We start from the raw sequence: 26,531 nt of genomic DNA, 5'->3' as shown, positions 1-26,531 counted from the left end.
GATTATGCGTGGGGCAGTATTTATGTGTAACATCAACCGAGTAAATATCCAGTGTAGTGTATGAGTGATGTGCAGTGTGTGTGTGAGACTCACCTTCAGGTAATCCCCCTCATGGAGCTGGAAGTGAGTGGCTGTGACACGGATGCCCTTCCCTGTCTCCGTCTCAATGCGGTAAATGCACTCATGGTTATTGTCATAATTGGATGGGTAATTGGGTGATAGCAGAACCCCCTCACTCCCAACGGTAGTGGCTCCACATTCAGCTAGGCAGAGACAGAGCGAGAAAGAGCAGGAAAGAGAGAGACAGAGCAGGAGAGAGAGAATGAGCCAAAGAGAGACAGAGGAATGGAGATAATTTGATATTAAGACATTTCATGGCAATCTGGGTTTGAAGCAAGAAGAATATCTTGATTAACTTTAGAGAACTGTCAAATCTCCCTACACACTAGAAGCTGCTCATTCCACAGAACGAGAGAGAGAGAGAGAGAGAGCGAGAAGACCTATGAGAAAATATACAGTATATCTGGCGGTCATGAAACTGAAGAGGGGCATTAAAGGAGCAGTTTAACCCAGAGTGAAGAGTTCACCACAAATATTCAGCAGGTTGAACCCAGAATACTTCAGCAGCTGCTGCTCTGTTACCCACTGATGGGCCAATCAGGTGTTGCCCCTGTTGGAATATTACCCATTGGCATATTGATGAATCGCCACAACAGAAACTTGAGAGGAATATGAATTAATGAACGGCTCTCTGCATTAAGTGTGTGTTGGTCACAAAGGCTCAGGGCTGTGCTGGAATTGGATGTCCTTGTAGTTAATATTCTGATGTTGTTCCTCGGGTATAGAAGCAGATGTTGCCTGTAGAACTTGAGCTGTGTGAGCTTGACCCCGAGTTAAGTTATCGTGGGGTGATTGCCTAATTTTCTCTACTGAACTTTATGGGAAAGCACAAGGTTTTGTAGGGGATGACAAAAGACAGCCAGATCATCTGTTAGCACAATAAATATATGTGTTTAACTGTGTCCAAACTCTGCCCTGGTTTCATGCTCTGCCCATAAAATAGTACATAATTGATAATAGGAACGAGTTATATTCTTGAGATTTTTTCTGCAATTGAGGTAAATCAATCAATCCATTAGAAACTAGCTCATTCACTTGCATTACACTGTATGTTCAGTATAGCTCATTCTCCTGTCATGGGTAAAGTACAGTACAAGTTTTTTCAAAGTACAAGTATTCCCAGTTTGTCCAAACAAAATGAAAGCATGTGTCCACCTACCCACACACCTTGGCAGGGCTCCACTCCAGACCCTCCGGCCTCCCCCCAGGCAGGTGATCTTGTGGTCCCCCTCCAATCGATAACCCGGGAAGCAGGAAAAAATGAGTGAGTCCCCCACGCCAAACTGGAAACCAACTCGCCGGCTGTAGGCTGGCACTCCTGGATCTTCACAAGGCTCTAGGCTGTACTCTGTGGTATACACCAACATGTTTATTAACCCTCAAAATACCAACACACAGTATTTTACATACGTGGACATTTTGGCCCCAGAAACTATTGGAAAAAGCAACAATCATCGCAAAATATCAACTTAATTCTTATTAAAATATCTTTAGACATGTAAATAATGTTATCTGAAATATACATTTACCATAACAGACTGATGTTTTAGCAAAATTACAGTTATTTTGCATATCCTATAAAACTAAAATACTATAGGTTTAGTACAATCCACTAAAATGCAGATTTGCCATCATTTGATTGTAGAATCATTTCATTTTTAAAATGTAGAATTAAATTTGCAGTCATCTAAAATGTAATCTTCATAATCCCCAAAAGTAATTATTTACTTCATCATGAGAAGACCATAAGCAATAACTAATAATGTTGCATACTCTAAGGTTAAAATCTCACCTTTTTGGTAAAAATAGTTATAAATTGCTGAGGTGTAGTCACATTTAAAGACACAAGCTCACATAGTACAAATATGAAAATATGAAATATTCTATATGATGTATTTGGTATTCAACAAAACTGTATGAATAAGGCTTGAAATTACATAAAAATTAAAATGACTAAATATAGTACAATAACATAAAAAATATTTAACCTTCCTTATAACTGTAAAGTATATATTTGTATGTTTAGTGTTAGAGAAAATGTGCATAATTTCTAAAGTTCTCTCTTGATCAAAACCGTTGTGAACATCACACAGAGCTCTAGCTTGGCTTCCTGAACTCATCAGGAACTCGCCTTTCATCTCATATTAATCTTGCCCATCTATGACTAACATAAATAGTTACTTGTTTAAAATCTATTCATGGATATAAATCAGTATCTGAATGTGCTATAGTGATGAAACCACTCTCAACTGCTGTGCTACGATGTAAGGATGTACAGTACGTAGCCTCGTTATTGTTATGTACATTTCTTGTGTTACTTTTTGATTGATTTGATTATTTAACTTTAGTTTATTTAGTAAATATTTTATTAACTCTATTTCTTGTAAGTAAGCATTTCACGGTAAGGTACACCTGCTGTATTGTGACAAATGTGACAAATACATTTTGATTTGATTGAAGGAATGTGCTTTGTCAATGGCTGTGAAGTAGGGAGAGAGCCAGGAGTTGATGGACAGCCTGAAGAGCGAATAAAATGGTAGAAGGGAAATCCCAGCTTCAATTGGTTTCAGATTTCACATTCGGTTGGAACTGGTACCAGAACCATGCAGGCAGTGGTGTAGTGGAGGCTGTACGCAGGTATACCCACTTATTTTAAATTATTTCTTCACATTTTAGGCGCAGCAATATACACACACGGCAGTAGGCCTACGCGTGAATGTTCAAAAATGCAATTTGTGGAAACACACCATTCTAAAATGTGCACAGCACATGCAAGCAGTTTCATGGACATAGATGGAAATATCCCTTTGAAATAGGAGGGATATAAAGATGCAACAACTATCATGGGTTGTTTATATGATTAGGATAATACCATTAGCTGCTATACAATCACATACAGTTGAAAGAAAGCCAATAGAACAGGAGATGCCTTTATATTGCCTTTATAAAAAATAATTGCCTCCACGTTTCTATGGTGGGTTTTTGACTATAGGCTACTTTGAAGCAAGGTAAAAGAGACATGCCTCATAATATGAAGTAAAACTTCCAGGTTTCAAACAATTAAGGAACAGGAAAAATATAGCGATGCTAATGATAGGCACATCCGGTGTAAAGGTTTTCCTCCTCCTTCTCTAGAGGAGGTGTAGCAAGGATCGGACCAAGATGCGACGTGGTAAGTGTCCATGGTTGTTTATTTAAAAACATAAACTGAACACTCAATGAATACAAAAACAATAAACGTGAACAAAACCGAAACAGTACCGTGTGGCGAACAAACACAGACACGGAAACAATCACCCACAAAACAACAGTGAAACCCAGGCTACCTAAGTATGATTCTCAATCAGAGACAACTAACGACACCTGCCTCTGACTGAGAACCATACTAGGCCGAACACAGAAAATCAACCTAGAAACACAAACATAGAATGCCCACCCAACTCACGTCCTGATCAACTAAAACAAACAAATAACACAAGAACTAGGGTCAGAACGTGACAACCGTTCACTGGCAGATGGAAAGGCTTTCCCAAAAACCCTCTCTATTAATAATGTTAACTAGCTACAAAGTACACAGTAAGCATTAAACAATTGATATTTATAAAAGTATCGCGTGGTAGTGCATGTTTGAAGTCACTAACTTCATACTCCATTGGAAAACTGGATTACGTTGTGCAATGTGACGGAGGTCACAGAGAATTACGTTTTTATAAAATACGACAGATTGCTGCACAAAAAGAAAAGTCCCTTCAAATCAAACTTTATTTGCCACATGCGCCGAATACAACAAGTGTAGACGTTACTGTGAAATGCTTACTTACAAGCCCTTAACCAAGTGTCCAGTTCAAGAAGAAGAAAATATTTTCCAAGAAGGCTAAAATAAAAAGTAACACAAAAAGAATAACAAAAACAAGGCTATATACAGGGGGCACCGGTACCGAGTCAGTGTGCAGGGGTAAAGTCTAATTGAGGCAATCTGTACATGTAGGTGGGGGCGAAGTGACTATGCATAGGTAACAAACAAACAGTGAGTAGCAGCAGGGGGGGGAATTGTGAATTTATGAATTGTTCAGCAGTCTAATGACTTGGTGGTAGAAGCTGTTGAGGAGCCTTTTGGCCTAGACTTGGCGCTCCGGTACCGCTTGCCGTGTGGTAGCAGAGAACAGTCTATAACTTGGGTGACTGGAGTCTCTGACAATTGTCTGGGCTTTCTGACACTGCCTAGTATATAGGTCCTGGATGTGCTATAGTGAAGAATATAGGTCCGGGATGGCAGGAAGCTTGGCCCCATTGATGTACTGGGCTGTTCGGACTACCCTCTGCAGTGCATTACGGTCAGATGCCGAGCGATTGCCATACCAGGCGGTGATGCAACTGGTCAGGATGCTCTCGATGGTGCAGCTGTAGGACCTTTTGGGGATCTGGGGACCCAAGCCAAATCTTTTCAGTTTCCTGAGGGGGAAAAGGTTTTGTCGTGCCTTCTTCACGACTGTCTTGGTATGTTTGGACAATGATAGTTTGTTCGGGATGTGGACACCAAGGAACTTGAAACTCTCGACCCGCTCCACTACAGCCCCGTCCATGTTAACGGGGGCCTGTTCGGCCAGCCTTTTCCTGTAGTTCATGATCAGCTCCTTTGTCTTGCTCACATTGAGGGAGAGGTTGTTGTCCTGGAACCACACTGCCAGTTCTCTGACCTCCTCCCTATATGCCGTCTCATCGTTGTCGGTGATCAGGCCTATCACTGTTGTGTCATCAGCAAACTTAATGATCGTGTTGGAGTTGTGTTTGGCCACGCAGTCGTGGGTGAACAGGGAATACAGGATGGAACTAAGCACACAACCTGAGGGGCCCCAGTGTTAAGGATCAGCGTGGCAGACATGTTATTGCATACTCTTACCACCTGGGGGCGACCCATCAGGAAGTCCAGGATCCAGTTACAGAGGGAGATGTTTAGTCCAGAGTCCTGAGCTTAGTGATGAGCTTTGTAGCCACTGTGGTGTTGAACGCTGAGCTGTAGTCAATGAATAGCATTCTCACATAGGTGTTCCTTTTGTCCAGGTGTAAAAGGGCAGTGTGAAGTGCGATTGAGATTGCGTCATCTGTGGATCTGTTGGGGCGGTACGCGAATTGGAGTGGGTCTAAGGTGTCCGGGATGATGCTGTTGGTGTGAGCCATGACCACCCTTTCAAAGCACTTCATGGCTACTGATGTGAGTGCCACGGGGAGGTAATCATTTAGGCAGGTTACCGTCGCTTCCTTGGGCACAGGGACTATAGTGGTCTGCTTGAAACATGTAGGTATTACAGACTCGGTCAGGGAGAGGTTGAAAATGTCAGTAAAGACACTTGACAGTTGGTCCTCGCATGCTTTGAGTACACGTCCTGGTAATCTGTCTGGACCAGCGGCTTTGTGAATATCGACCTGTTTGAAGGTTTTGTTTACATCGGCTATCGAGAGTGTTATCACACAGTCATCCAGAACAGCTGGTGCTCTCGTGCATGCTTCGGTGTTGCTTGCCTCGAAGCGAGCATAAAAGGCATTTAGCTCGTCTGGTAGACTTGCGTTACTGGGCACCTCACATCTAGGTTTCCCTTTGTAGTCCGGAATAGTTTTCAAACCCTGCCACATCCGACGAGTGTCAGAGCATGTATTTACACTTTTCTTGTTTGATGGTTCGTGTGAGGGCATAGAGGGATTTCTTATAAGCGTCCAGGTTAGTCTCTCGCTCCTTGAAAGCGGCAGCTTTAGCCTTTAGCTCGATGCGGATGTTGCCTGTAATCCATGGCTTCTGGTTGGGACATGTATGAACAGTCACTGTGGGGACAACGTCATCGATGCACTTGATGAAGCCAATGAATGAGGTGATGTATTCCTCAATGCCATTGGATGAATCCCGAAATATATTCCAGTCTCTGTAGCATCCGCATCATCTGACCACTTCCATATTGAGCGAGTCACTGGTACTTCCTGCTTTAGTTTTTGCTTGTAAGCAGGAATCTGGAAGATAGAATTATGGTCAGATTTTGTCACGCCCTGACCTGTCCTTGTGATTGTCTCCACCCACTCAAGGTGTCACTGATTTTTTCTCTGTGCCAGTTCGTCTTGTATGTTTTTTCAAGTCAACCAGCATTTTTCCCGTTCTCCTGCTTTTTGCTATTCTCCTTTTTCTAGTCGTCCTGGTTTTGACCCTTGCCTGTTTCTGGACTCTGTACCCGTGTCACGATAATTTTCCATTTCAATAACGATAATTAAACAATCATTCAATCTTTGTCCAATTTCCCGAGGTTTGTAAGACCCTAGGTTTAATAATAATTAAACAAATACTCAGCGTAATGCAAAGGCTTGTATAGTTTATTCATGAGAGCTCTAAAGACAAAAATGAAGTCTTTTTACAATATACACACACATTCCTATCTTTAGGTCACTCCCTTCTCAAATGACAAGTACTTTTCCACTAACCACATTGTAGACAAAGAACCATCAATCTTGTCTCATTCTTCAAGGCTTTCACTTCCCCTCCCCCGTTGGGGCCCTCTTGGTTTGAAAACCTCTGATGGTTTTCTATTATCTGTTTTACAACTTCACTCTGCTTACATCCCTACTAAAGACTATAATTCTAACATAGCTACACACTTCTTCATATTATCTTCTTATGAGTCTCAAACATTGCACACCATTATACAATATCAGTGTGGAACACTTTAGCCATTATCTCAAACCATACAAATTAATCTAATAACCCGCCTGCCTGAATTGACCACGAACCTGTCTGCCACTCTGTACCTCCTGGACTCTGATCTGGTTTTGACCTTTTAGCCTGTCCACAACCATTCTCTTGCATACTCCTTTTGGATTAATAAACATTGTAAGACTCCAACCATCCTCCTGTGTCTGCATCTGGGTCTCACCTTGTGTCATGATAGTACGAACTGGCCATGACAGACCCAGCAGACTTGGACCAGCTCTGCCAAGCTGTCTCCCTACAGGAAGCCACCATTAGGAGACATGAGGAGTTGTTACAGGCCCTTTTTGGAAGGGCTCAGTTCCTTGACGGAACGCCACGACCATGGGTTAAAGGCTATTATGAAGCAAATCAGGGAGTTAGCTCAGAGGCTGCCTGCCACCCAGTAATTTTTTCCCTCTCTGTGGTGAGTTTGTATAGCCTATTCCGGCTCCCCAAGAACCCCGCTTACCACCTCCGGAGTGATATTCAGGGAATCCTGGTGCCTGCCGGGGTTTTCTTTCTCAGTGCCCGCTTATTTTTGAGCCATCTTCGTTAACTTCGACCGATCGAAGATAGCATATATCATTACGCTTATGTCGGGAAGGACGCTCTCCTTGGCTACGGCAGTTTGGGAGCAATGATCTGGAGGTCATCTGGAGGAATTTATGGCAACAGTGAGAAAGGTATTTGAGTCTCCGGTATCTAGGAGAAAGGTGGCCAGTGAACTGCTTGACTTATGCCAGAACTCCCGTAGTGTGGCAGACTATTAATAAACATTGTAAGACTCCAACCATCCTCCTGTGTCTGCATCTGGGTCTCACCTTGTGTCATGATAGTACGAACTGGCCATGACAGACCCAGCAGACTTGGACCAGCTGGAGGCAGCTTTTCCCGAGAGGATTCGAAGCCATCCGAGCCCTCTCATGAATCTACGATGGGTGAGTTGGATACTCCTGAGCCTATGCAGTTGGGAGGAGCTAGGTTATCAGTTGGGGAATGCTTACGGAGCATGAACAGTAACTATTGTCTGTACTGTGGAGGGGCAGGACATTTAATAGCTACCTGCCCTATTAGGAAACCCTTGTCTCTAATGGGTACCAGCACTATGGTGAGTCAGACTGGGAGTTCCCTAATTCCCATCACCCGCACACCCTTTTTTGTGCTTGTGCTGTGGGTAGACCAATCTAAGTTTCTCAGAGTGCTCATTGACTCTGGGGCTGATGAACGTTTTATAGATGCCACTATTGCTTCAGAACTTGGTATTCCCACTCAGCCTCTCTCTGTTCCCATGGATGCTATGGCACTGGACGGCCGCTCTATAGGGGATGTCACTCATAGTACTGTGCCCGTTCAATTACGGGTTTCTGGTAACCACAGTGAGACTATACAGTTCCTCCTCATTGCATCTCCCCATGTTCCTGTCATTTTGGGATGTTCCTGGCTACAAAAGCACAATCAGGTGATTGACTGGACCACAAGCTCCATCCTGGGTTGGAGCCCATTTTGCCATTTCCACTGCCTTCAAGCAGCACAGCCTTCCCCAAGTCGCCTTCCTCAGGATGTTAGCAAGACTGTGGATGTCTCAGCTATTCCCACTGAATACCATGATCTCCTGGAAGTGTTCAGTAAGGCACGTGCTACTTCCTTTCCCCCGCACCATCCTTATGACTGTGCCATTGATCTTCTCCCAGGCACTACACCACCTCTGGGTCAGTTGTATTCTCTGTCCGGCCAGAGACCAAATCTATTGAGGAGTACATAGAGGAGTCTCTGGCCACTGGGGCCATTTGTCCGTCTGCATCTCCTGCCGGCGCAGGGTTTTTCTTTGTGAAAAAGAAGGACAAGACCCTGTGTCCGTGCATTGACTACCGGTGACTTAACGGTAAAAAATTGTTATCCCCTACCTCTCCTCTCCTCGGCGTTTGAACCTCTCCAGAGAGTTCCATGTTTTCCAAGTTGGACCTTCGGAATGCCTACCACATGGTTTGGATACGTGAGGGGGATGAGTGGAAGACAGCCTTCAACACCGCCAGTGGACATAATGAGTACCAGGTCATGCCATCTGGACTCACCAACGCCCCCGCTGTTTTCCAGGCTTTGGTCAACGATGTGCTCCGGGACATGCTAAACCGGTTTGTGTTCGTTTACGCTGACGACACCCTGTTTCTTTCCTGATCTGCCCAAGAACATGTACTTCATGTCAGACAGGTTCTTCAGCTCCTCCTTGAGAAAAAAATGTTTGTGAAAGCTGAGAAGTGTGAGTTCCACCACTCTACTATCACCTTTCTGGGATATGTATTGTGATATTCAGATAAATCCTGAAAAGGTGAAAGCAGTGGTGGATTGGCCTCAACCAACGTCCAGGGTGCAGCTGCAACGGTTTCTTGGTTTTGCTAACTTCTACTGCCGTTTCATCCGGTATTACACCACCCTGGCGGCCCCCCTCTCGGCACTCACCTCTCCCAAGGTACCATTCAAATGGTCTCCAGCTGTCGACAAAGCCTTTGTGGACCTGAAGAATCGGGTCACAACAGCTCCCATCCATCCAGACCCCTCACGTCAATTTGTGGTGGAAGTTGATGCTTCGGATGTTGGAGTGGGGGCCATCCTGTCCCAGTGATCAGCCCAGGACCAGAAGCTTCATCCCTGTGCCTTCCTGTCCCATCGTCTCAATCCTGCAGGGAGGAATTACGATGTAGGCAATCGAGAACTCCTGGCGGTTAAGATGGCGTTGGAAGAGTGGAGGCACTGGCCGGAAGGAGCAGAACAGCCATTCTTGATCTGGAACGGACATAAAAACTTGGAATATCTCCGTACAGCCAAGCGCCTCAACTCCATGCAGGCCCGATGGGCCCCTATTTACCAGATTCAACTTCACCATTTCTTACCAACTAGGGTCAAAAATTATGAAGCCTGACGCTCTCTCACGCCTATACAGTTCCTCTATTACAGCCTCGACCTCCGAAATCATTCTCCCTACCTCATGCCTTAATGCCACAGTAGATTGGGGTCCCAACCGGGACCTGAAAGGGGTCAAGCTAACCGGCTGTTTGTCACTAGCCCGGTCCGGTCCCGGGTCCTGGAATGGGCTCATTCCACCAGGCTGACCTGTGATCTAGGGTCCCGTCGTACACTAACATTCCTCTAATAACGTTTCTGGTGGCCCACAATGGTTCCTGACGTCTCTGCCTTCGTCGCCGCATGCACAGTGTGTTCTCAGAACAAGACTCCACGGCAAGCTCCTTCTGGTCTCCTTCAGCCACTACCGGTCCTTCATCATCCTTCCTCGTCTCATATATCTCTGGACTTTATCACTGGGCTCCCTCCATCTGATGGCAGGCAACGTTGTCATTCTGACGGTAGTTTATCGGTTCTCCAAGGCCGCCCATTTCATCTCTCTCCCCAAATGACCTTCTGCCAAGGAGACAGCCCAGCTTATGGTGCAGCATGTCTTCCGGATCCATGGACTCCCGGTAGACACGGTCTCCGATCGGGGTCCTCAGTTCACGTCTCAGTTCTGGAAGGCATTCTGCACCCTTATTGGGTCGTTGGCCAGCCTGTCATTTGGATTCCATCCCAAAAACCAATGGTCAGTTGGAACGAGCCAACCGAGATCTGAAAACCACCTTGAGATGCCTCGTCTCAAACAACCCCACTACCTGGAGCTGTCAACTGGTCTGAGTGGAGTATGCCCGTAACACCCCTCCCTGTTCTGCCATGGGACTCTCCCCTTTCGAGTGCTCCATGGGGTATCAGCCTCAACTCTTCCCGGAACACGTGCAGGAGGTCAGCGTGCCCTCGGCCCAAATGTTTTTCTGCCTCTGCCAACTCCAGGTATCGTCGAAAAGCGGACCATTGGCGGACTCCAGCTCCCCGCTACCGCATTGGGAAGAGGGTATGGCTTTCCACTCGGGACCTGCCCCTGCGGGTAGAGTCCCGCAAACTGTCTCCCCAGTTCATTGGTCCTTTTCCCATCTCCAGAGTCCTGAGTGCCACTGCTGTCCGTCTTGTGTTACCCCGTACCCACCCTACTTTCCATGTGTCCAGAATTAAGCCCGTGTGTCACTGTCCTTTGTCTTCTGTTTCCAGATCCATCCCACCCCCCCGGTAATCGATGGCCAGCCAGCGTATATGGTGAGACTCCCCCAGAAGGTTCGACCATGGGGTAGGGGTTTCCAGTACCTGGTTGACTGGGAGGGTTATGACCCGGAATAGAGGTGCTGGGTTCCTGCTAAAGACATCTTGGACCTGGCCCTCATCGCCGATTTCCACCGCCGACAACCCGGTCAGCCAGGTATGCACCCAGGTAGGACACCAGGTGGCGTCCTAATGTCATGCCCTGATCTGTTTCACCTGTCCTTGTGATTGTCTCCACCCCCTCCAGGTGTCACTGATTTTGCCCAGTATATTTATCTCTGTGTTTCCTGTCTCTCTGTGCCAGTTCGTCTTGTATGCTTTTCCAAGTCAACCAGCGTATTTCCCGTTCTCCTGCTTTTTGCTATTCTCCTTTTTCTAGTCCTCCTGGTTTTGACCCTTGCCTGTTTCTGGACTCTGTACCCGCCTGCCTGACCATTCTGCCTGCCTTGACCACGAGCCTGTCTGCCACTCTGTACCTCCTGGACTCTGATCTGGTTTTGACCTTTTGCCTGTTCACGACCATTCTCTTGCCTACTCCTTTTGGATTAATAAACATTGTAAGACTTCAACCATCTGCCTTCTATGTATGCATCTGGGTCTCGCCTTGTGTCATGATAGATTTGCCAGATGGAGGGCTGGGGAGAGATTTGTACGCATCTCTGTGTGTGGAGTAAAGGTGGTCTTGGATTTGGCAAAGTGGGTGGGGTTAAATCCTGCCTGTTTGGCCCTGTCTGGGGGTATCATCGGATGGGGACACAGTGTCTCCTGACCCCTCCTGTCTCAGCCTCTAGTATTTATGCTGCAGTAGTTTATGTGTCAGGGGGCTAGGGTCCACACCACAGCGGAGGAGTCTAATGGGAGGAATATGTAACCTGAAAACTAGCTGTTATTGGCAGAGGTTTGGAAATATTTGGGTTATTGGTCTATTCACCAGGCAAGCCAAAACTTCACCCATGCAAAACCTGCGCATTAGAATGTCCTGTATAAATTGCATTTTCAACCAGCAACTGTCAGAAATAACAGTGATCATATTTTTTTCCATACTTTTGCAGTGTTAGTTTCATCAGCTGTTGTACACATATGAAACATAGGTAAAACAGAATTTTGATTGACTGGGCCTTTAATTATTTTGGTCATGTTTAAAATGTGTACATTTTTGTAGATACAACTCTGGATACAGTCTTCTCCATCACCTGTACTATAAATAAATACCGCATTTAACTGTTACTGCTCCACACTGGGTCCTCTATCCTAACACAATGCCATTTGCAATTGCATTTATAATCAAAAACAATGTTCTAATCACTGCAGTCACATCAGATATTTGAATCCACATGAAACGGACTCTTAAAATTATACATTATACACAATGCATGACAACCCACCTGAAAAGGACATGTTGAAACCTTCATAGGACATGGAGAAATCTGAGACGAAGCGGAGCTGTGCGCTAAAGTTTCCAAACAGGCCGGCCTTGATGGAGGGGGGCAGGACGGAACCAGTGAGCCTGGCCACGGGTTCCGTGAAGCTGCCGTCCTCTGTGATGAGGAGGTAATCATGGGAGTCCTCCAGGTGGAACGTGTGGAACAGCAGCTGCACTCCTGGAGAGATTCAGATAAGATTAGTCCTCCCTAAGTCACACATCAAAATCTCTGTCTCTACGTCACACCAGCCCTAAGGGAGGGCTGGGGCTTAATGTTGATGAGAATATAGAGATACATCATTCAAATGGGGTGATGTAGGCTTAGTCACAGCCGCTTTTACTTACTTAATGCTGCAACAAATTATTGGTTGGTTCTTACTGTAGAGAGCTATTCATGAGTCTTACCTTTGCCATGAGACACCTCTATCGTCCATGTGCAGTTCAAAGAGTTTGGGTAGAAATCAGGAAATCCAGGGGAGAGAATGGTTCCTTTTTTACCAAAGATATAACCACCACACAACGCTAAGGGAAACAAAATGAAACACATTGTAAATGAGTGTATGAGGCATTGTTTTTTAGACTCCAATACATTGAGAACTGAACATTATCAATGATTAATTAATGCCATTTCTTGCATAACAATCAGGGGTTTTAGAAAAATAAATTATAACAGCATTTAAATAAATAAAGATGCAAACGATTATGAGCTCGTATCATTACATTTTTGATTAGTATGCCAATAGCGCAGAAAATTGCTCAAAGAAATTGCTAAATTAAAAACAGAGTCCAGGTGGGTTTGAAACAAGAATTTAGGTCAGAGCCTGCAAACAATATCCCTGGGTGTAAGATAATCTCTTTTGCACTTTGTAAATGTTCTAAGCAAACTTTTAGTCACTCCTCCATGTTATTTGTAGAGACAAACCTAATGCCAGTGTGAAACACAGACGTAGACACATGTTTCTAGATTAAAAGCCTCAGAGTTTACCCAACTAAAGCTGAGTAAGATGAAGACATGGGATACTGTACGCTGATAGTGAGTCTGTCTGGGAAGATCAAAAGCTAACTTAATAACCGAGGCAGAATTCTGACAGGATAGACTCTGTCAGTGGAGAAAGTCAGGCAGTCGTCCAAACAACAACTTATCACTGACTTAATTACGAGATAAATAAAAAAGGAAGAACAAGTTAAAGGAATATGCTAATCTTTGGTTCCTATGTAAATTTTACACTAATTGTACTTACCATGTTTTTGAAGCATGGAATCTATAACATGAATGTATATGTGAATAGACAAACAGAGGTCCAGAACCTCTAGCCTATGAGGATGAAGTCACTCAGTGTTTATAATTGGTGTGAGGATCTGTTAAATGGTTTGAAAATAGCTGAAAAAGGAAGCCGGCGTTCCCAAGATAGCACAGGTTCCCATGAACAAATGTATGGAGTTGGCACTTGCAATTATACCCGATTCCGTAGGCTATAGAGATGCTAGTGATTAAATGGGGTTCATGTCGCGCGTGTTATCATACACGCCCAAGGCTACCACTGAAAGTTAATCAGCGAGGATAGTTCTTTTGAGTGTGAGACAAATAAAAATATCATAATTGCATGGTATCCCAGCATGCGTCTACACATTTACTGAGGTCTGAGTCATCCCGTTTGAAAGAAGAGGGGGAGATATTTTTGTTGTGAAAAACAAGGTGTACCTTCCCCCAAAGTGAGGAATCCTTGGAAATCATTACAAATTACTTCTGGTATAGATATCACAAAGCGGGCCACAAAGGCAGCACTGTATGTTTATGATAAGACATGGATAAGACAAATTGTGGGTGTAAACAATCCATATCTTCAGTATCGTCTTTGCCACAATGAAATGGATCCTAAAGATGGCCCCGCTCTTAAGAGCTTAAGTCCTGCTTGCACCATAAACACAGCAGTGGGCGAGAGGAGACAGGTGCTTAGGATGCAGGACTAGTGGAACATTTCCACAGGATGTGAAGAGTGCCTTTTCATTTTTTATTTTCACCTTTATTTAACCAGGTAGGCTAGTTGAGAACAAGTTCTCATTTGCAACTGCAACCTGGCCAAGATAAAGCATAGCAATTTGACACATACAACAACACAGAGTTACACATGGAATAAACAAAACATAGTCAACAATACAGCAGAACAAAAGAAAAAAAAAGTCTGTACAGTGAGTGCAAATGAGGTAAGATAAGGGAGTTAAGGCAATAAATAGGCCATGGTGGCGAAGTAATTACAATATAGCAATTTAAACACTGGAATGTTAGCTGTGCAGAAGATGAATGTGCAAGTAGAGATACTGGGGTGCAAAGGAGCAAGATAAATAAATAAATACTGTATGGGGATGAGGTAGGTAGATAGATGGGTGTTTACAGATGGGCTATGTACAGGTGCAGTGATCTGTGAGCTGCTCTGACAGCGGGTGCTTAAAGCTAGTGAGAGAGATATGAGTCTCCAGCTTCAGAGATTTTTGCAGTTCGTTCCACTCATTTCTGCTGCACTTCTAAGAATGAGGGTTCTAAAAATTATACTACAAGAAAAACACAATGATGGATGATCAATGTTATGCTTTGTGATTGTTCATTATTTTTCACCATTTCCAAAAAGTATTGTGCCATAATACTCCTTCTAATATAAAACATTCTATCTCTTCCTGAAATGAATGGGTGATAAATCCAATTTAAAAACCAGATAGCAGCTTTGTCTAGAACAGGACCTGTCTATTGCATATGCCTACAGCCTTGTGAAATGATAGAGTAAGTAAGAGGGACAAATAGGCAGATACAACGGAAGAAAACATTTCATATATCTGAATGGGATGTGGAAATGCCACCACTGTCGATCATGAAGGTCAAGTTCAGAAGAGAACACATTCTGTATCAGACTTGGCTAGAATGAAAATACAACTGATAAGCTAGTTGTCTGGAGGATGATATTGGGCGTACGGTCAAACGCTTGACTTACTGGAAAAATATGCTGTACAGGTTTATTTTCATCCCGAGTAGCGAGAAACAAATGAGATAAACAGTTGGAATAATGTCTTTCTGCAGAACCTCCACCCTGTCTACTGCCTCTCTGACTCTCTGTTGTCTGACACCCAAAGTTATCTTAGTGTGTATATTCCAGTCACCTCTCCTCTCATCAAGAATTAATGAACTCAGCCCCCGAGGGGAGTCAAGAGGCTTACCCTTTCCCCCAGATAAGAGAGAGATTCGCTAGCAGGGAGTTGTGTCTCCCACATCTCTCTCTGTGAATGTGATGGGGAGTGTGAGGAGAAGTGGTGATAGCTGGGTGCATGTACTGTAAGTGTACCTGACACGAACAGGAAAAAGGAGAGGAAGGAAGGGTTGGACAAGGCTAGATGGGGTACACTACCATCACAGCTGGGCAGTGCGTGATTCCACTGATGGTTCCTCTCACACACGATGGGTTCCTCATCGCTCAGCGTGTAGCCTTGATCACAGCTGAATGTCACCCTGGAGCCAATGGCGAAATTGTTCCCATGCCGCTTTCCATTGACCGGGATCCCAGGATCTAAGCAGGAATCTGTTTCCATCATAACACCTTTAGGGATAGAAATAACTATTTCATTCCAATTTCAGGCCCTAAACTTAATAGAGAATGGTGTCATATTCGCTCTTTACTATATAAATCATGAGAGGGAGCCACAAGGAGTTCTCTCTCCTTTTCCCTCTCTTTTCATTTCATCCCTTGATGGAGGGTTGTCCTCATAGAAAATATTGTAATAATAATCAAATGTGTATTTTATTAATGAGGTTTTCCAAATAGCATACATGAAGTGTTTATAAAGCACAATAGATGTCATTAACAATTTTCAGCCATCTGTCTGGATTTGGTAGTCATGTCTCATCCCTGCTTACTTAAAATGACAGCCAGTATTGTGCTACAGTAATTGTGGTTAGGTTAATATGGGGAACATTTATGACATACATTTTTTGTGAGTATATAGTATAGAAGCTTGAATAAATTCAGAAAGTATTCAAACCCCTTGACTTTTTGAACATTTTTTTACATTACAGCCTTATTCTAAATTGGATTTAATAAAAACAATGTCCTAATCAATCTACACACAATACCCCATAATGACAAAGCGAAAACAGGTTTTTCGATATTTTCTCCCATTCTTTTCTGCAAATCCTCTCAAGCTCCCCTTCCAACCTGACAGAGCTTGAGAGGATCTGCAGAAATGAATGTGAGAAACTGCCCAAATACAGGTGTGCAAAGCTTGCAGCGTCATACCCAAGAATGTACATTTATTATTTCAGATGTACATTGTTTATTTGCAAAGAAATCTAAAAACCTGTTTTTGCTTTGTCATTTTGACAGATTGTGTGTAGATTGATGAGGGGGGAAAACAGTTTAATCCATTTTAGAATAAGGTTGTAATGTAACAAAATGTGGAAAGAGTCAAGGGGTCTGAATACTTTGAGTGCACTGTATCATAGTATTTGGAGGAAGAATTTGACTAGCTATTTTACAACACTATTGAATTGTTGATAGATTACTAAATCATCTTATTGCAGATGACAGCCTAGTGCTATCATTGGTGATGTAATAACGTTATATCTCATGAGCTAAATCTCATGAGGTTGGCCTTCGTAATAACCAATTATTTGGCATTTAAATCACAGTCCTGTTCAGGCAACAACAATAGTGATGACAAGCTATCAAATATAAGTGTAAATCTAATTTCACAGCTCCTACACCACTTCAGTAATATTGAAATGGTGTAAAAGCTGTGAAATTAGATTTACACTTCTTGTGATCACAACACCCACCACACGAGCTGAGTCAATATTGACATCAGCAGCACACACATGAAAGCGATATTGCACCACCAGTTGTAGCCATTAAACATTTTGTGGATTGCAAACACAACGTCCCCGGCTTTTCAAAGGTAGCCCTGTGGACACATTTCAAATTGAAAACCGTAGAACTCACTGTCGTAGCGGATCTGGAAGCCCACGCTGGAGCGACTGTTGTCCGTGGTGAATAGCAGGTACATGTAATTACTGGTGCTAATGAGAAAATGGGGCGCCTGAGTGCCATGATACTCTCCGATTAAAGGAGAGGAGTTGGAGGGGCCATCCCGAATCTCCAGTGTGTCATAATTAACCTCGGTCTGGAATCTACATGAAAACAGACAAAAAAGGAGGGGAAATGGAAGTAAATTAGAAGCTACTATTCCATCCAGGCAATTTTATGTAAGAAAATCATGGCAGATTATCTCAAACTGAATTATTGTGTGAAATTGAAATAGCTGCATCAAGGACAAGATCAATTCTAAACAAAGTAGGAAAACCTGTCAAAGGATATCTTGATGGCGTGATCTTTGCTGGCTTCAATAACCCATTCACAGTTCAAAGAATCTTTGTAGTATCCCGGCCAGCCAGGGGATAGCAGTACTCCGGTTGGAGCTGTTAAATGTCCCCCACAAGGTGCTAGAGGGGAAAGTATAATCTTAGTGGCAAGATTCTGACATAGAGAGCTTTCAAGTCTATATGCAACAGTATCCAAAATGTAACAGTATACAGTCATGGTCAAAAGTTTTGAGAATGACAAATATTAATTTCCACAAAGTTTGCTGCTTCAGTGTCTTTAGATATTTTTGTCAGATGTTACTATGGAATACTGAAGGATAATTACAAGCATTTCATAAGTGTCAAAGGCTTTTATTGACAATTACATGAAGTTGATTCAAAGAGTCAATATTTGCAGTGTTGACCCTTCTTTTTCAAGACCTCTGCAATCCGCCCTGGTATGCTGTCAATTAACTTCTGGGCCACATCCTGACTGATGGCAGCCCATTATTGCATAATCAAAGTTTGTCAGAATTTGTGGGTTTTTGTTTGTCCACCCGCCTCTTGAGGATTGACCACAAGTTCTCAATGGGATTAAGGTCTTGGGAGTTTCCTGGCCATGGACCTAAAATATCGATGTTTTGTTCTCCGAGCCACTTAGTTATCACTTTTGCTTTATGGCAAGGTGCTCCATCATGCTGGAAAAGGCATTGTTCATTACCAAACTGTTCCTGGATGGTTGAGAGAAGTTCCTCTCGGAGGATGTGTGGTACCATTCTTTATTCATGGCTGTTGGTGGCTGCATGGTGGTGTTCTTAGGCAAAATGGTGAGTGAGCCCACTCCCTTGGCTGAGAAGCAACCCCACACATGAATGGTCTCAGGATGCTTTACTGTTGACATGACACAGGACTGATGGTAGCGCTCACCTTGTCTTCTCCGAACAAGCTTTTTTCCGGATGCCCCAAACAATCGTAATGGGGATTCATCAGAGAAAATGACTTTACCCCAGTCCTCAGCAGTCCGATCCCTGTACCTTTAGCAGAATATCAGTCTGTCCCTGATGGTTTTCCTGAAGAGAAGTGGCCTCTTTGCTGCCCTTCTTGACACCAGGCCATCCTCCAAAAGTCTTCGCCTCACTGTGCATGCAGATGCACTCACACCTGCCTGCTACCATTCCTGAGTAAGCTCTGTACTGGTGTTGCACCGATCCCGCAGCTGAATCAACATTAGGAGACGGTCCTGGCACTTGCTGGAGTTTCTTGGGCGCCCTGAAGCCTTCTTCACAACAATTGAACCTCTCTCCTTGATGTTCTTGATGATCCGATAAATAGTTGATTTAGGTGCAATCTTACTGGCAGCAATATCCTTGCCTGTGAAGCCCTTTTTGTGCAAACAATGATGACGGCACATGTTTCCTTGAAGGTAACCATGGTTGACAGAGGAAGAACAATGATTCCAAGCACCACCCTCCTTTTGAAGCTTCCAGTCTGTTTTTCGAACTCAATCAGCATAACAGAGTGATCTCCAGCCATGTCCTCGTCAACACCTGAGGTAACACCTGAGTTAACAAGAGAATCCCTGCCATGATGTCAGCTGGTCCTTTTGTGGCAGGGCTGAAATGCAGTGGAAATGTTTTTGGGGGATTCAGTTCATTTTCATGGCAAAGAGGGACTTTGCAATTATTTGCAATTCATCTGATCACTCTTCAAAACATTCTGGAGTATATGCAAATTGCCATCATACAAACTGAGGCAGCAGACTTGTATATGTATGTATATTTGTGTCATTCTCGAAACTTTTGGCCATGACTGTAGACTCCAGTATGGTGCTTGAGATTATTAATTACTGGGTATACTTTACTACTTGTAGAATTGTAGCATACTTTTAGTGGCTCTATAATTTTTCACCAAATGACAACAATGATATGCCCAGTGCCCACCCACTCCAACCCAAGAGAATCAGGATGACATTGGCAGATTTCACTGGATACAGTGCCTTGCGAAAGTATTCGGCCCCCTTGAACTTTGCGACCTTTTGCCACATTTCAGGCTTCAAACATAAAGATATAAAACTGTATTTTTTTGTGAAGAATCAACAACAAGTGGGACACAATCACGAAGTGGAACGACATTTATTGGATATTTCAAACTTTTTTAACAAATCAAAAACTGAAAAATTGGGCGTGCAAAATTATTCAGCCCCTTTACTTTCAGTGCAGCAAACTCTCTCCAGAAGTTCAGTGAGGATCTCTGAATGATCCAATGTTGTCCTAAATGACTAATGATGATAAATACAGTCCACCTGTGTGTAATCAAGTCTCCGTATAAATGCACCTGCACTGTGATAGTCTCAGAGGTCCGTTAAAAGCGCAGAGAGCATCATGAAGAACAAGGAACACACCAGGCAGGTCCGAGATACTGTTGTGAAGAAGTTTAAAGCCGGATTTGGATACAAAAAGATTTCCCAAGCTTTAAACATCCCAAGGAGCACTGTGCAAGCGATAATATTGAAATGGGAGGAGTATCAGACCACTGCAAATCTACCAAGACCTGGCCGTCCCTCTAAACTTTCAGCTCATACAAGGAGAAGACTGATCAGAGATGCAGCCAAGAGGCCCATGATCACTCTGGATGAACTGCAGAGATCTACAGCTGAGGTGGGAGACTCTGTCCATAGGACAACAATCAGTCGTATATTGCACAAATCTGGCCTTTATGGAAGAGTGACAAGAAGAAAGCCATTTCTTAAAGATATCCATAAAAAGTGTCGTTTAAAGTTTGCCACAAGCCACCTGGGAGACACACCAAACATGTGGAAGAAGGTGCTCTGGTCAGATGAAACCAAAATTGAACTTTTTGGCAACAATGCAAAATGTTATGTTTGGTGTAAAAGCAACACAGCTCATCACCCTGAACACACCATCCCCACTGTCAAACATGGTGGTGGCAGCATCATGGTTTGGGCCTGCTTTTCTTCATCAGGGACAGGGAAGATGGTTAAAATTGATGGGAAGATGGATGGAGCCAAATACAGGACCATTCTGGAAGAAAACCTGATGGAGTCTGCAAAAGACCTGAGACTGGGACGGATATTTGTCTTCCAACAAGACAATGATCCAAAACATAAAGCAAAATCTACAATGGAATGGTTCAAAAATAAACATATCCAGGTGTTAGAATGGCCAAGTCAAAGTCCAGACCTGAATCCAATCGAGAATCTGTGGAAAGAACTGATAACTGCTGTTCACAAATGCTCTCCATCCAACCTCACTGAGCTCGAGCTGTTTTGTAAGGAGGAATGGGAAAAAATTTCAGTCTCTCGATGTGCAAAACTGATAGAGACATACCCCAAGCGACTTACAGCTGTAATCGCAGCAAAAGGTGGCGCTACAAAGTATTAACTTAAGGGGGATGAATAATTTTGCACGCCCAATTTTTCAGTTTTTGATTTGTTAAAAAAGTTTGAAATATCCAATAAATGTCGTTCCACTTCATGATTGTGTCCCACTTGTTGTTGATTCTTCACAAAAAAATACAGTTTTATATCTTTATGTTTGAAGCCTGAAATGTGGCAAAAGGTCGCAAAGTTCAAGGGGGCCGAATACTTTCGCAAGGCACTGTACTTATAGGATTATCGTGCAACATTACACAGTACCTTCACACCGAGGAACTGCTGCATTCCACACTACATTTCCATCCTGAATGATGCAGGTTATGGACTCAGACCCATGGGTTTTGATGAAGCCTTCATCACATGTGAAGAGCACGGAGCTCCCCAACAAGAAGTGCTCCCCATTCCGCTGGCCATTGACAGGGATGCCGGGGTCGTGGCATTCATTCTGACCAAACGCTAGAGAGGAAAATAAAACTGGTTTCAGTGTTTTTCAGTGATTTCAGTGTTTTCTGTACTATTGTTTTTTAATCAATAAGAAGATATCAAACTGGATTCGGTGCCACATTTAACTTGTGTGTCTTATCCCAGAGAACACGATGAGAACCTTGTTAATTATTTAGTAATTGAGAATAGATGCTAATCAGGCAACAACATGAACACAGCACAGTGGCAAAGACTGATGCCATGAAGGCAACACGTCCATTTCCCTGTCTCATTGTCAATACACGCCTGCTCTCTGATAGTCACTTCCCATGCCAGATTGGAAGACATGTCCCTCTCCTCCTAACACGGTAACACCAGTTCTGTAGAGCTATTGAGTTACCACACCACAGGCCATTCCCATCACATGGCTGACACCTCTCGCCAAAAGAAACTCCCTGTCTTAGTCACTCTTCAATCGTGACAGGAGATTCCAGGGGGTGGAGGCAGAGGTGTCATGCCCACGGGAGGCACAGGGGCATGTGCCCCATCAGATTGTTTGTAAATTATGCTAGTTTTTGTTGGTAATACTACTAGCCTAAAGTTGTCTTTAGCTAGCCCAGATAGGTTCCCAATCTCCCAATGTCATAACTAGCTACCAAGAAGCCATTTCAGGCTATCAATTAGTTACAGTAGCTAGCTTGTCTAACTATCTTAGCTGGCTTGCCTGCTGGCAAGGTTGGTAGACTTTAAATGAGAAAGCAATAACTTAACGTACTGAATAAGACTCACATTCTTTTCTATATTTTACCCAGATTTTAGCAGAGATGCAGAGAAGCATATTTAGTTTCTTTTAAAAAAGAACCACCAGTCAGCAGGATACAGACAGCTCAAGAGGTATTCTTAAATTTGCAGAATTTTTTAAATTATTATTATAATTTTTTTTTTACATATAATTAAGCATAATGATTCTGGCTCTAGATTGTAGGAAAATGCTGTTTCAGGTGTTTGAAAATGAATAGCCCCCCTCCGGACCACCCCCCAGTCATCCTCACATACTTTGTGACCCCTCAGATTTTTGGGGTGCATGATGCCCCTGGATGCAGATGCATAAGCGAGATAAGAACGGTAACAACATCCTCCTCCATTCCATTAATAACCTTTCCAACCACTGCAGACTGCCTCTGTTACTCTCCCACCAAATAAATCCAGGAGCTGCGGAGGAGAGACATGTCTCTGCATAGTCTCCCCGGCCGAGAGTTCAAGAAGAGAATGTGTCCTAGAGATAGCAAACAGGAACTGAGGACAGCAATACTCAGACCTATTTTCAGCTCAGTGTGGCACAAGCATAATTCCATTAACACTGGGTACAGCTGGATCAGTTCAATATTTTTCTGCTACAGAGTGTGTCTATTTCGAGGCAGAGGACATGAACACACCTCGACCATTGCTGTTTCCTGTTTCATGATAATGTCTCTAAATTATCAGCAAAAAAAGGGAAAATAGATCATGCTTACCTTCAAGGTTCGGAATTGCCTTGCAGTATTATTGTTTTTCTTATCTCGTGTTTACAGATACAAAATGTTGGAGGCCAACTGGTACACACATTTGCATTAAAATATGCATTAAATGTTAGGATTGTAAATTATTTAAATTACAAACATTCCCAAGGCCCCTTTAAACGGTGTAGTATTGAGAGAAAAGGGGAAATTTGCCATAATGTCATCTGTGTGAAATAATTTCATTGAATTCATGGGTAAGTAAGTAGGAAAGAGGATGCATTACTTCTTGACTAATATCTTGACCAGTTAATCACATATAATATAATTAATAATAATTCAAATGGGATGTGGCTGGTTTTAATTACAGGGAAAAGATAGATTAGTCTACACAGGGAAATGTATAGTATGGCCATACAAATTCTTAAATAGAACCCACCCACTTCCAGCTAATGAGTCTCCATTCTCAGACAGGGATCCTTTAATTGAAGACAGAATTTACATTTTTTATTTGCTTTGTAAATAATTCTGATTTGTAACTTCCCTTGTAAGAGTATACCTGACTTAGCATTTGATTGAACACATATGAATAGATACTATAGAGACCCCTTGACTTAGTATTTGTGCTACATGCAGTTCTGAATTGCATAACAGAAGACATTGTGAAGGCCATGGGTCATCAAAATATAGCTAAAACGCAAATATCGTTAGAAGGGAGGGCCATTTACTTGTATAAGTGATGTTAAATCCTTTCCCAGTGTTGGAGTGGTCAGTCTGGAACTCCAGGCGCATGATGTGTCCATTGCTGGCTATCTGAGAGGGTACGTCCTTCCCGGAGAATGTGCCAAACGTGGTGGGCTCCGACATCCCATCGTCTTTCACAATTAGGTAGTCAAACTGGGGCTCTACCTCAAAGTCGCTGAAAATTAGATGAATCCTGCTCCCTGGCTCTGCGATAATGAGCCATACACAGTTCATGTTGTTCCCATACTCCTCAGGGTAGTTGGGGGAGAGGATTATTCCTGATGGGGTGGTGAAATTGAAGAAGCAGGAAACTGCAAAAATAGATAGGGGCACACACACAGATCTGCCATCATGCATTGATGCAGCACACAGTGAGATAAATTAGCTCTTTTATAAGACATCATTGAAGACATTTTGTTTGAAATGGGTGGGATACATGCTTTCCTTTGAATTCTTCATTCTATTCACTGCACCAGGTGGAATAATATAACCCAGTGTCATGACAGTAGAGAGGCTATCAACCAAGAGCTGCCTGCCCTTGGCTGTATAGCTGCTTAACCCTGGTGTCAGCCTTCGTGCCAGAGGGAGGGTGAACGGAAAATATTGAAATCTACTAACTAATAATACAGGCTTACCTGCAACAGCAGCTCTTACTTTAAACAAAAAATAACTCTTAAGACCTCTGTTTAGAAACGGTAAATAGTAAGCTCCGTTAGCAATGTCTAAATGAAAGGAGTAATGATCTATGATAGGTATAGCAACAGAATGGACAGCAGGGAGTGTTGACCAAGCAATGATGACAGCTTTACATGTGTCAGAGTGTATAGTCATACCACATTCCTTTGGACTGTTGGGAGTATGTAGGTGTATCAGATGGATCAATCTAAATGAGAGTGTTGTTAATTAAAGTCATACATTTTGAAATGGCATCTTACACACGCAGCTGGGTTTGTTTCCAGACCACTGGTTGTTTTGCTGGCAAGATATTGTTCTCTCGCCGACCAACTCAAAGGCCGCCTGACACTCGAACGTTAGCATGTCGCCATGTAAAAACCTCTCCCCTGATCTTCTGCCGTAGGCCGGGATGCCAGGATCCCCACACCCTCCTTTGTCGATTTCTGTAAAAATATGCAAGCGTTACCATGTTCAAGTTCATTCAATGGTTTCAATTCCTAAGGACATCTGGTTAGTTGCTCTCCGGGTTGAATGTCCTAAAACTGATATCCACTGAGCAATCTTCATATCCTGAAAACATAACATGACAGCTTTCCTCTAACACAACATTCCTTATGCAAGTATAATCATTTTAGAACCATCAATATAATCCAATAGAGAACAAGACAGCGAGAGCAATATACTGGCATGCCAACTGTTGTCTATTTCCTCTACAAGTTCAGGTGGAGGCAGCATTTTCTAGCAGGAGTAAAATGACAGTGACAAATGAATGACGTTCTGGAAGAGTTCATTTTTTGTGTTAACAACCAGCATGTCAGCTCAGTAGCTATCGCTCCACTGGCCCAGCTGAGCAATAATCTACAGGGGATGAGTTTAATTCCAGCAGCACATTCAACAACCTTTGTGAGATGTTAAGTGCCGGTTAAATACCTTTGGAGCTGCCAAGAGCAATTAGTTGAGGGATCTATGCGTAGGCTCCACATTCAGGTTAAGGGCATATCAGCCCGATTGCAACCGTGATTGAGATGTAAACTGTCTTACTAAGGATTTACCATGCTCTTAAACACGAATATGTAAAAATGCCTCAAGTGGCTGTCCATCGCTGAATTTATTGTCCAATAACCTAAATTATGATGAGCTGGGAGTCAAATCAGCTGTCTAGGACATGTCTACCATTTACATGCATATTGTGGGTGAAAGTACAAGCATTGAAGAAATGGTAAGCATGAGATAACATCAAAATATGTGCCATTGAGGTACACAGTGGTCTGTTTCAGAGTTAATGCAAATATTTCAAAGATGTCATAAACAACTCAAAGCATCATATCAATGTCCACAAATAACAGAGAAATGTTTGTAATTTATCTTTATGCTCTCTCTGTTTCACTGTTTTCTGGGATATATACGGCATGATAAAAATAAATATATATATATATATATATATATATACAAAAGAGACTGCAGTTCCACCGAATAAACTCAGTGAATGAAGCTCATTGTTTCCATTTTCGATAGCAACGGGTTTACTTGGCTCTGTTCTCGCATTGTAATGTATCTGGAAATGCATGACAACAAAACCACAATTTTGCTCCCTCTTATACAGCCGCTTTGTGAGACATCCCTCAAAATATATTTTCTCACAATGAGCCTTTACCCTGTTGTTTGACAGAAAATCTGAATCATGTCACAGAATAAATAAGAAATATGCACATAGAATGTGCTACAGGAAGGAATTAAAGAAAGAAATCAAGTACAAGTTACGGGTAAACTACAGTATTTTACTAGGAGCCTCTGCCAAAAAATGCTTACCTACTTGCAAAGTGAGTTTGATGGTATTACGCAATTATTTGAATATTTAATCCTTAACGTTCATCATTATATGTGGCAATGTAGTGATTTGTAGGTATCTATAGACAGTCTTTAGAAAATATATTTTTTATTAGTATATCTTATAGACAGTCTTTATACCATGATTCTCTCCCTCTGACTGATACATGTTGCTTGATAATTTACACAAGCAATTACTTATGGGTTCTGAATGTTTCAAATAG

At 42.9% G+C, this 26,531-nt stretch overlaps 1 protein-coding gene across 1 annotated transcript in view; it reads right to left on the bottom strand.

Moving 5' to 3' along the window:
- Positions 1–26,531, bottom strand: part of LOC112261014 (CUB and sushi domain-containing protein 1-like) — a 208,810-nt gene that overhangs the window by 147,442 nt on the left and 34,837 nt on the right. The window contains 10 exon segments of the mRNA XM_042328356.1: positions 94–263; positions 1,280–1,468; positions 12,370–12,585; positions 12,813–12,929; positions 15,803–15,991; positions 17,390–17,577; positions 17,751–17,889; positions 21,404–21,598; positions 23,790–24,116; positions 24,741–24,923. Of these exon segments, the coding sequence (XP_042184290.1) occupies positions 94–263; positions 1,280–1,468; positions 12,370–12,585; positions 12,813–12,929; positions 15,803–15,991; positions 17,390–17,577; positions 17,751–17,889; positions 21,404–21,598; positions 23,790–24,116; positions 24,741–24,923 (1,913 nt within the window).

The sequence above is a fragment of the Oncorhynchus tshawytscha genome, linkage group LG01 (genome assembly GCF_018296145.1).
Source record: "Oncorhynchus tshawytscha isolate Ot180627B linkage group LG01, Otsh_v2.0, whole genome shotgun sequence".
Taxonomy (NCBI): domain Eukaryota; kingdom Metazoa; phylum Chordata; class Actinopteri; order Salmoniformes; family Salmonidae; genus Oncorhynchus; species Oncorhynchus tshawytscha.
The sequence above is the reverse complement of the archived record's forward strand: the minus strand, read 5'-3'. Positions and strand labels throughout refer to the sequence as shown.